General features: G+C 41.0%; 1 protein-coding gene across 2 annotated transcripts in view; it reads right to left on the bottom strand.

Moving 5' to 3' along the window:
* nr6a1a (nuclear receptor subfamily 6, group A, member 1a) overlaps positions 1-8,896 on the bottom strand; it is a 51,807-nt gene extending 42,911 nt beyond the window's left edge. For both annotated transcript variants that reach the window (XM_076046996.1, XM_076046997.1), the window contains exon 1: positions 8,613-8,896. In XM_076046996.1, coding sequence (XP_075903111.1) covers positions 8,613-8,865 — 253 coding nt within the window. In that variant the 5' untranslated portion in view covers positions 8,866-8,896. The remainder of the gene's footprint in view (positions 1-8,612) is intronic.
* Positions 8,897-12,300: the final 3,404 nt, after the last annotated feature.

Raw genomic sequence — 12,300 nt, 5'->3', positions numbered from 1 at the left:
AGTGGTGATTTAACACAGGTTCACACTGAGTTTCACACACAGGCGGAAAGATCCTCCCCTCCACCGGCCGCATATTTCAAAAAAATATGAGGGTTTTCTTACAAAGGGTTGTATGGATATATTGTGATCCATCCATTTTCTATACCCTCTTCCCCCTGCACTCAGGGGTTGCAGGGATCACGAGAGTCTAGAGAACCCACACAAACGGGGAGAAAATAATATAGCAATTAATTAATTAATTAATTAATTAATTAATTGGCTCATTTTGGGAATGAAATATGTTCTGCAAGATACTGTAAATTTCTATTTCAATTTCAATTTCAACTCTTCTACATTCTTTGCAATAATTTAGTAAAATATATTTCCGTGCTCAGTTATTTCCAAGGTAGGGTTAACAGAAGGGGGAAATACACTAAAGGTACCGGCTCATAGCCTATCAATCGAGTACCAGGTTGTAAAACACCGGGACTAAAGGTCCAGCGTGTGTGAAATTCCGCCATACACTGTAAAAGTCTCCCATCTAGTGGTCAGATTTTAGATTGCAACGCTCATGCGCCCTTTCCCAAGCACACAAACCCGGATATCTCGTCCAACTTCTTCTGCTAATAATAATAATAATAATAATAATAATAATAATAATAATAATAATAATAATAATAATAATAATAATAATAATAATCTATTAGTTGATTAATTCAATTGACAATAAGGTGTCATTACATGTGTCTGTTTTTCCAGCTGTGAGCCCTCACCGTTATTTCCATGGGGTTGGCAATAGAGTAAGAGTTTCCTTTCATAAATAAGCAACAGGACTGTTTAAGGTCTAAAGTATAGGAGTGTTTTTTCAGCGCTTCCGGTCCATATTGTTCAATCACAGTCAATGGCAGCGCCGGGGGACAAAAAGGTGGCTCACGGAACACTAGTGCCATTTTACCAATTGTCCCTTGGAGCCACTCAAATAAATTCACATATTTTGGCCTACAGCAGCTTGACACCAGCACCCCCCCAACCTCCCTCCCCTCTCAGCTCATTAGCAGTTCTTTAAGTGTGTGGATCAAACAAGCATCTTATCTCACAGGAGGTTGTAAATACTTGCCTGGGTTACTCGGAGGTCAGTGGAGAGCAGACCATTAATGCTTCAAAAGCATCATCCCACTGACCCTGGTCACCATTCCCAATGCGTTCACTCACTGCCCTTCCCCCCACACGAGGTGACTCAGTCCTCACAGCAGCACCGGGGAAAAGCAAGACAGCCTCAGGGTCTAAGCAATGTCGTGCACACGGCAGCCACAGGAGCAGCGCCAGCGGATTTGCAAAGGCAGCAGGGATGGCAGGAGAATGGTCTGTTGAGGCTTGTATTATTGTATAATTGATTTTTTTTTTTTTCTTAAATACTATGCACAAATTCTGTAGTAATAATCACATTTATACAATGCCTGGACATTACAACATACAATTGCTCAATTAACAAGACAGAGAATGCAAAACATGAATGAATAATATTTTGTCCTAAACAAACCCGAGCTAATTCAGCTAATCGTGATGCTAATGACAATTAGCTGTACATTCGACATACGGCATACAGATAAGAAAATCCTACAATCACATATTACAAAGACTTGAGACTGGAGCAAATTCAAGTCAATATAAAATGTGAATTCAGTTGTTCCTGGTGATCGGGGTGAGGTCATACTCAGTCGTTCCTAATAATCAGAGGAACCTTGGAGCCACAGCAGATGTTCCACGGATATGTAGATACTTAGATGATTTGTACCAAACCTTCCCATTAGGTTCCAATAACACAAACCGTAAATTATCGGATTAAACGATGACCTGATCGAAATCCCTCTTTTTGATGGATCATAAGTCCACGCTAACGGCACGTCAGATTGCTTCCCGCTGTCACAGAGCTTTGTGTCACGTGTGTTCTCCACGTGACGATCATGTCACATCGTGGACTGAGATCACCGTTTGTATCTTCCTACTCAAATTTTCAACAAGAATGTTTCTTTGGTCTTGCAGTTTCAAATAAACCCAAAATGAAACGTAGCACAGCTACAATTCTATTCTAAATACCTGCAGGGTTGTGATTATAGCAGCATGTAGGAGTCCTGCAATCATCACTTTGTCTTGAACCAAGGAGAAAAAAAAACCTGCTCGCAAGAGAGGGAGGAGAAACGCTGAACGCCAGGAGCAGATAGACCAGGCATGGGCAAACTACGGCCCGGGAGCCGTATGCGGCCCGTGAAGCTTTTTAACCTGGCCCTTCAGTAAGTAAGTTAGAAAATAGCTGTATTTCAACATTTTTTTCAGTGTTTTAAGAGTCATTTCAATAAAGAGCTAAATACCGTGGGGCTTCAAAGACGCTTGGTTCATTCTCAATTGACATTAAAGCATGTTTTCTAAATATCCCGACATATTTTTTTCTCCTATGAGTTGGGTCACCAAAACACTCCATCCATCTGCTCCTGCTCCGGCTCCTTTTGTCACATTTTAGAACCCATTGTGACCCACCAGTCAAAAAGTTTGCCTAACCCTGAGATACAGAGTGATTAATACTGTATGTTATTATATATATTATTAGTTTTAATTACAGACAGACACACAGACAGCCAAAGGCTAAAAGACTCGTTGAAGGTTGGACACCATCTGATGAGATCTGTTCCAGTCAATCGCCACACTTCCAACATACAGGGGAAAATACACACGGTGATGTATATCTGAAGCTTGCAGCTGATTCTTTTGAAGGTTAGTACACAACACGCCGTCTCACACGTTTCATCTACTGGCGTCAGTGGTAACAATTCGTCCCGCTGTTCCTTTGCAATGTGCAGGTCAAAGAGGACGATTCAAAAGCAGGAAAAAAAAGCATGTTGGGGGACAAATCAGGAGACAAACATTCACCCCATGTATGAATTATCACTGCATATCGTCTGCATAAAAAGAAATACAAAAATGGCTCTCCCTAGGATTGATCTTTTGCCAGAGATGAGCCTGTTGTGTGGATGTTGCATCAGCTTTGGATCCTCTTCAGCCTGACAGCACACTAGAATGTTGCTTAGAAACAGCAATTTGATGATGATTAACATTCAGCCTCCAGACCTTTCAAACAAAAGGAATAAAAAGCCCTTCCCCGGCAACAAACCTTGTCTTTCAATGTCTCCGCTGTTGCTCCTAAAACCTGCATGTGCTCTTAACGCAAAAATCACTGTGACTAGACCAGGAACATGACACATTCACTACATCAGTAGGGCCTTACTGCCGCACCAGTGTGTGTGATTTCAGACGACCTGGCTTCCAAGATTAAGATGACTCCAATTGCTGGACACATGAACGACGAGCTGCGAGTCCCATACGACAGTGAACTTCCATCTTGCTTTCATGGACCTCAAGATCTACCGATTCGCAGCCATTTGTTGCTATCAGTCTAATGCTACAAGTTTTTTATAATCTGCTGCTAAGCATGCAAAATTGAATGCCTGGTAGGCCGTTGCAGCACTCAACATTTACACACACACTGAAATATTGCTGGTTGAAGTTTGTGTGACACTAGCATACATAGAAAGACATATATATGTATACACACGTATATATAGATACATATACATACATACATATGTATATATAATATATTCACATATACATACAAACATATACATATATGCATTCATATAAACATGTATATAAATACGTACGTATGTATGTAACCCATCTAACCCAACAATTGACCAGACACTCTTCTCCAGCACCCTGGAGCAGACTTTAAAAGGAGGGCTTAGGAGTTTGATCCATTGGCGAACTGTGCCCTGGTATAAATCTTAGGCAAAAAAAAAACAAGAAAAAAAAACAGTTCATAATGTTAGCTTCAATGATATGGTTATACTCTAAGGTGAGATCAGCATTTGTCATTTGTGCACTCTGCATCAAGTGAACGACGACACACAAAACGTGTCGACTCGCTGCGATCCCAGCTGCCTTGAAAGCAGCATCAGCGTCTACATGCGCAGCAATGAGAATTGATTTAAGGTTAGGTTGCGGTAGTATGTGGCATGGCAACAATCAATTTTCTGTCTTAATGAAACAAGATGACCTAATTCTGAAACACTTTGTACGCAGAGGGATATCGGGCAGGTCTTCAAGCAGAGCACAGACCGGCAAGCAGTGAGGGCTGAGAGGGATGACGAAGGTAATATGTCACCGACTGTTAGCTAGAAATGCTTCAAAATGGAAGTATCTACTCGACTGACCAGATTATTGAATGCGCTTCATGATATCTGTGCACTCGGTCAGCCTGCGGGTCAAGAAGTGTCATGAGCCCATATTACTCTGCTACACAAACACCCTCTACCTTATTAATGAAATGGACTATTGCACACAAGCAAGCTCCAATAAAAGAAAAAAAACATCCAAATCTAATCCTTAACTCTGAGTTTAGTTATCCTGAGCAGGGTAAACTCTGACTTTCTGGTTCCAGAACAGCTCATTTGAACTAGTTCAATCAGTTCTGAGTGTGTTCACCTTAAGTTAAGTGCATACACCACTACAACACGAAGCCCATATTAATAGATCCCTGATACAAAAAGTCACCATGGCAACTGTCTACAAGAGGACGTCAACGTACTTCAGCCTGCTTGACTGAGATGTTTCCATACGCTCATGTGGTGAATTTGAAAATATAGTGAGATGAAATGCCGTGGAAGAGAAAAGTATCTCGGGAGAAAATTACTGATGAGTAAATGCACCACTTTAAACGTTGTGATTTCATTAGACAGACACTGTGGTGAAAACGACTGAAATCGTGCTGCCCACAAACCTGAAATTTTATTTTATCACAACTCCATAGGTTGAAAGGTAGGAATGAGGTTTTGTAAAGAGTTTAAAACATAAATATGACAACATGACCAAAACTCGAGTTACCAATTTTGCAGAAAAGATTCAGGATTGATATCAAGAAGGAGCTATAATATCAAATGGGAATAAAACAGTGCCTCTCAATGAAGTAGTAATTTGGGAATTAAAAATCTCACTGTGAATCTGTAAGTCTGCGAGGCAGCGTAACAGGGCTGCAGCTGAGGGGTATTTTGGTAACGGATCATTGTATCGAATATTCCATCGATTCATCGAGTAATCGGATAAAACAAACGTTTGCTTAATTGAAGCCCGCTCCACAGCAGAACGTTGCCATAAAGGTCAGTGTGCAAGTTCACTCCAGACGTGGCGTGGGCGCATTTCAGAAGCGTCCCAAAAGCGTGAAACCGCGCCGCCCTGAACCGTTGCCAAAACACTTCTCCCAATTTGCTTTGGGCGCATGGACAGTGATGGAAGCACGTTGTGTCAAACTAAAAAGAGCCCGTGCGAAACGTGAGCTTTCAGTTTAATTAAACGACGCCTCGAGGCAGATGAAATTCCTCGATTACTTTTTGTAATCGAGTTACTCGAGGAATCGTTGCAGCCCTACAACGTAGCCAACTCGCTACAGGGTCCTCCACAACAGGACACAGCACGTCAGCCAAAATCAAACCAGTCATCTTAATTCCGAAAGAGGGCAACACTCAGCAACGGTGCACATTAAATGTGACACTGATTGAAGGAGCAGCAGCGTTTCAGGGAGGAGATGGAAATAAACTCTGGAGTTTTACACATTTTTGGCAACAACAGACTCAAAAGTCTCAAAGTCACCCCTCTTCGTAAAATGGGGCTAGAACTGAAAAACCTAGAGTTTCATTTCCTCATTTCCAGGCGAACATAGTCAGAGTTTTACTCGGAGGTGAGAAAGAGCAAGAGACGAGGGTGACGGACAAACACAGGGATGACGAGGATGAGAGAAAGGGGAAGAGAAGGAGAGAAAGGAAAGAACAGAGACAAAAGAGAAGAAGACGGTAATCAATCAGCTTATGTCTTCACCCCGGTGACTGAACTGCTGTTTGGTTTTATGTTATGCACCCTAATAAAACAACAGAGGGGAAGACAGTTAAAAAAATAAAATTGCCAAGTCTACCTCTCCACAAATGCATCTGTTCAGTAATGACTGGTCTTTTGCATGCTGCATCAAGGGGTTGCATTCCATTAGTTTTAACCACCAGTGCAACGTAGTTTGCTTTCCCCTCTCCATTTTTATTTGAGAGTAAAGAAGTTATATGCAGGGATCAAAGGGGAATTGTTTATTATTGGATGGATTAGCTTATGCTGCTCCGCTGCCAATACACACAGAGCCAAAGGTAACTACACAAGTAGCAGAAATGCATTTATATGTGAAACTGATTAATTCTTGATGGGGGAATTGAACTCAGGGTCGCCCAAGTGAGGGCAGCAAGGCCTTTCTGAAGTAAAGTCTGCTTGTTGAGGGCTGTCCATGTATTACAAACTCTGAGGGGCCAACATTTGCAAAGTAGAAAATTTGGATGGACCTTCTGCACAGGCAGCTCACTTGGGACCCTTTAGCCGGACCCAAGTGGCCTAAGTGGATCTGAAAGGGCCAGCGCATGCCTCCTTGTTGTGCTGAGATACCCAAGTTTGATCAAAAGGTCACAGTCGGAAAGAAGGGCAAAACTGATGTCTAAGTAGAACCATTAGACAAGAGTTACATATCAGTAAAAAGCAGAGTTTTTTTTTTTTTTTTAGATTTGAGGTGTGTTTTGTTTGTCTCCTTTTTTAAAAAAAAAAAAAAAAACTTCTTTATTGTGTCTTTTTATAATACATCTGCAACCTGGCCTTTACTTAAATAAATAAAACGGGGGAACAAAGCCTGATTAAATCTGTATTAACTATGTGACCATGTGGATATTGTAGCAGCTGCCAGGTGTGCAGTGCCAGGATAGTTTTAGCACTGGCTGGTTTTCATGTTAGACAGGTCAATAAACTCTTCAGTCACCCACACGGGTGTACAATATCGGACTGGTACCTACTGACCGTCTGCTGCAAGGAACTGCCCGGTTAGCAGCGGCGGGCCGTGCATGTCACGCCTAGGCCATTAGTGACATCACATTTAGTCCAACCGAAATTAATACACCATCAATATGACACGACGGCTCGAGAATCCATTCAGAATCACACTTACACAGGACATCGTCTTCATACAGGGGACCTACTGGAGCCACACTATTCCCGAGCATTTAAAATCACAGTCGGGAGTCGGCCACTAAGGCCACTGATACTGTTGAAACTTACAAGTAAATTAGATTTTCAGAGATTTCAATAGATCCACCAAAAGTAAAGTGAGATTAAACTCTTTTCCGGTAAAAAATTGTCACCGATTCATATGAGAGACCAACAACACGATAACGAAACAAAAAAATGTAATTATTAAACAATTGAGCGTGTTGCCGCAGCTGCTGCGCCAACGCGCCATGCTATTCATATTATTAATCGCAGAGGATTGGGCAACTATATCTTTATATTCTCCTACAGCCTTCATGGGTTCATCGTGGTGACAACCAGATAACCAGGTTGAGTTCAGTCTGTCAGGTTCTCAGTGTAAATTCAGTGTAAGACCAGCTAGCTGGTCTTGGCATCACAACTGACGGTAAAAGGACATGAAGAAAATAGACTATGGAGAGTAGCGTTCCTGTCATTATGAAGGAGAACGTTCTTTTCACTATGTGTTCAGACCAGCAGACGAGGCCTGGCTGGCCCTGAAAGCCCACCACTATTGTTAAGTAGTGTACATATTTTGTAAATGTCCTACAATCCACAAACATAAACACACTGATGCGTCTTGTTTTACAAATGCAAAACGTACTTATCAAACCAATAAAGCCTGTCTCAAAAGTGTCAACTTTTGAGACAGAACTTTTTTTTTTTTTCTTTTTTTCTTTTTACGAGCGTAACCCTTTTCCTTCAAGAAAAAACTTTTTTTTTTTTTTAAACAAGTAGAAAACAAAGTTTCAGGTCCCCCCAAAAAAATGGCACTTTTAAAACATGCTTTAATTGTTACTTTAGCATCATTTTTTTTTTTTTCAAACAATATGCATTCGTTTGCTGGTGTTTTAGTATTCGTAAACCACGTTTTTTCTATTCCTATTTAAATTGTAGAACATTTGCAAGACACGTTTCATTTGTTTACAAGGTGGCGGCATACATCGACCAACATGGTCATGTTGGCGAGCTGCGATGTGAAGTAACATTCATTCATTGTTTCACTCAGAATAAATATGAATGAAACATCAAGGGCGGTTTTCGCGAGCCACGTATTGGAGCAGGAATATCTAAAGCCTCTTTATCACCTTTGTCTCCGCACCATGCGGCTAATGTCTCGCCGGATTTAGCCCACTGAATTCTAAATGGCCCAGGGGCGTCCCTTAAGTTCAAAAGTTCACCTTTTATGATCTCTAAACACGTCCAAATATAAACACTTTGGCTCCGTTACCCCCATCGAGACTAGATCACGCTTAAGTTTTAGCGGTGCGAATATGAACGAAACAAACAATTATGTTTAAAAAAAAATTAAACATAGCATTTAACTGGAGGAAAACAAGGGTGCATCTGTCAGGTCAAAGTGTGCAAAACAGTCACCAACGACACGTTTGGAGCTTTTGGTGGTAGTTTAGTACCGCGGGAGTGTCTCGCCGCTGCTGTCACGTTGAGAGTGAGGAAAGGTGTGTTTTCGAGCCTACCGCTGACGGACTTGGCGTCGTTCCTCTCCGAGTAGTCGAACTTGTCCGTCCGCCTCTCCACCTCCATCCTCCCCGCACGGACTGAAACCGACAATCGAGGGTGAACGGAGCTGCTTCGTCCTGCTCTCCTCTCCTCAGGTCGACCACTGCTGCCGGAGTCGTCGTCGTCGTCGTCGATTCTGACTCCGCTAGTGGACACCGCCGCCCCTGTCAGTGGGCACCAGGTCCACACCCCCAGGGATGGTGCGTTCATGGCCTGCCACGAGGATGGAAGAGGGAAGAGTTTTTGACCACGTCTGCGTCCACTGCCAAGTCAGTCCGTCATGATGACTGACGGCAGAACGTAGCTTGTTCAGCCACTGATGACAATTTTTCCAGAGGCAAGGTCACATTTTTAGCCAAACTTTCCTCTCAAATGATTCAATTCAGTAATAAGTGGGATAACCCTGAGCAGTTTGTAACTGAGAAGAAAAAACTCCTCCAGAATGGATAAAACCCCTCTGCTTGTTGTCACTGTTCTACCCAGCCCGTGGAGGTTTATTTCTCAATAGCAATCATCACCATTTGTGATCATTAAGTTCGAATATTCTAGATGTATGATGCGTTAAGCTACTTGTTTTTTCTTCTATGTTACTGTGGTTTTGACCCCGGCTGTGTTTATTGCTTGATGTTTCAACCATGTTTAATTGTTATAGAAATTATTCATATAAGCTTTTAACTGAGTGTCTGAGCTTTCTATGGATCTGCAAAATGTGTATTTTTATACATGACAGACGTAGTTCATGGCAGTGAATCTTTACCAAGGGCACGGGGCTGCCGTAGGTCATCAATTGAAGATACCAGAGAGGGGAAACGTTCTGTTGCAATGTAGCTTCCAACCACATGGTGGCGGTACAGCTTCAGTCAATTCCTTGATCTCAGAGAAGTACTGGCAGGCAGTTCACCTGTAACAGGCGTAATCGAGAAGTTTAAAAAAATAAATAAATAAAACCGAGGACAAACGTGGTGCTGCTTTTCCCCAAAAAGAGTAACGTTTTCTATCAATTCTGGCTTTGTACGGCTTTGTAAACGGTGGTCGCGAGGTAGAGCCGAGAGATCAGTTTTGGGAGTGAGGTTTGACCCTGTATCCAATGAAGCATCGACGCCATCAACACTACAGCGGCCTTACCAGGGAAAGCTGTTGGACTTTTCCCAATATTATGGGCTGCAAATGTAGAAAGGGCCTGTCATGTCTCTAACTGGCAACACTGCACTGCACACTCTTGTAGCCAAACGTGTGGCGAGTTCATCTTACATTCATCATAGCAGAGGAGTTGATTCTCCCTGCCGCTGTGGATATGTGTCATGAAATGATCGGAGAGGAAGTTGCAAAGAAGCTGCTGACCTTCCCACTGCCCAGTGACACTGTGAGTCACCGTGTTGTTGTTTTTTATTATTATTACCATTATTATTATTATTATTATTATTATTATTATTATTATTATTATTATTATTATTATTATGTATTTTAATCTTACAACTAAGCCAAAGTGAACCACCACACAAAGTCTGCGAAAGATGCAGAACTGTGTTAAAGTTGATGAGGGATTCTACTGAATACGTTTTCCAGGTCATTACATATATAAATATGAAAAGTAATTGAAAAGTAATTGTAAAATGCATTTTCATTAAGCAAAATGTCCCAAATGTGTCAAATTTAAAGTTTGGAAGTATGATTTTAAATATTTCAATAGATTACCTGGAACTCAAAAAAAAAAAAAAATAGCACTTCCCTTGTTCCCAGCCTCTAATTCTATACTTCACTATGAAATATAATCACTAGAATCCTTTTCCTTTTTTTGCATTATTGTGTGACTCCATTTCCCATCTCTGCATTACAGACATTTTATTGGAGGAAAAAAAATCATATTATTTCAGTTAAATTCTATATTTTAGTCTGTCCTGTTATCCCAACACCTTACCCCTTCTGGAGAAAATGGAATATTTCTTCAGTCACTTTTTCAAAAGAAGCAAGTTCTCTCATTTAGTCTTATGTATATTTCATACTGTTTTAGCTTTTAGTGAACTGGTCATTAATGTTGCTCAGTCCTGTTGCCTGATTTTTTTTTTCTCAGATGTTCAATGTTTATTTTTGGAAATACTATTTTTCGCATAATCACAACATTGTGTTCTGTGACCACATGCTGTTATCACATATGTAAATTGTCCATAGGTGTGTATGTGAGTGCAAATGGGTGTTGAATGGGTGAACTTTTCCAGGGTCTCACCTTGCTTTCGCCCTATGACAGCTTGGATAGGCTTCAGCATACTCCCTTGACCCTGAGCTCTGGAGGAAGCGGGTATTGAAAATGGATGGATTATGTTGAGTGTATTTATTTTATTAATTGATTGATAGTCCTTTTTCGTTAATAGTAAAATCTGAATTTTGTTTCTTTTTTTTTTTACTAATATGCCTGACTTTGTTTTATTTTTTATTAAACATTATTAAGGTGTTAGATTGTTACACTATTAGTCAAACAATCAGTGAGATTAATTATGCAGGGAAATCATTATTTAATGGGACCCCGGCTTTTTGCCCTTGTTTATGGTGTGACGCTCTCAAGTCACATCGGCTGAGCCGGTTCGGTGGCCGCCCACCTTTGTCTTGAGATCTGTCCGTCTATCAGAGTGGAGGGTGTGAGGGCTGGCGGCCCCTTGTGGTTATGGTGCGCTTCTCCTCCAATGAAGTGTCATTTTCCTTGATCCTTGGTGCCCTGGTGATCGTCAGTACTGAGAAAGTGTGTGTGTGTGTGTGTGTGTGTGTGTGTGTGTGTGTGTGTGTGTGTGTGTGTGTGTGTGTGTGTGTGTGTGTGTAAATGGTTGGATGTCTTCCTTTGTCTTTCTATGCGAACCTGTGATGAGCTGGCAATTTGTCCAAGGTGTTAACCTGCCTTCGCCCCATGACAGAGACAGTTTCCATCTCAGAGTCGTCTCGTTCGTGATGGACACAGTGTGCAGAAGGACAAAAAATGACAGGCATAGACATTCTCTGAAGCTTGGAGCTGTTCAACCTTCAGCTCTCTGGAAACAATGCCGTACATACATACACAGTATGTCTTACATACTTATTGTAGTTCAAGGTCACTATTAATCATAACCACTGACACAACAGTAACAAATTTATGTATTTACTCCAAGAAACACCAAATCTGACCAATGCAAACTAACATCACCACAGTTCAAACGTGTTCTCGGCCTTTTATAACACTAAAGTATTAATAATTAAAAAAAAAAAAAAAAAAAAAAAAAAAATTCAAAGTATTTTTTAACAAAGTTAAACAGTATTTGAAGTGACGAAGAAATACAAAAACAATATTAGGATGCATACATTCGACACGCACATAATAATATCATAAACATAAACGATGAATAACATCAATACCATGTCTAACCAGGATATTCACCGAACATAACGCCACTATTTAAACTAGAATTTATTTATTTATTTATTTATTTTATTTTATTTTTTAAGGAGAAAAAATAAAGTGGACAATTAGCAGGTCCATCACGTCTCTGTTGCTCTTCACAAAGACTTACACAGGCAGCGCTAGAACGACAACTATATGCTAGCTAACATATGCTCTTTTCCTATTGGCTGAGCTCCGTGCCAGTCTCGCGCAGCTAGCTCATGGTAGGTTGCAGAGTAGGC

This window comes from Nelusetta ayraudi, unplaced genomic scaffold (assembly GCF_046127955.1).
Source record: "Nelusetta ayraudi isolate G7.1 ecotype Tasmania unplaced genomic scaffold, CSIRO-AGI_Nayr_v1 ptg000092l, whole genome shotgun sequence".
Classification (NCBI taxonomy): domain Eukaryota; kingdom Metazoa; phylum Chordata; class Actinopteri; order Tetraodontiformes; family Monacanthidae; genus Nelusetta; species Nelusetta ayraudi.
This window is presented reverse-complemented; position numbering and strand designations above follow the sequence as displayed.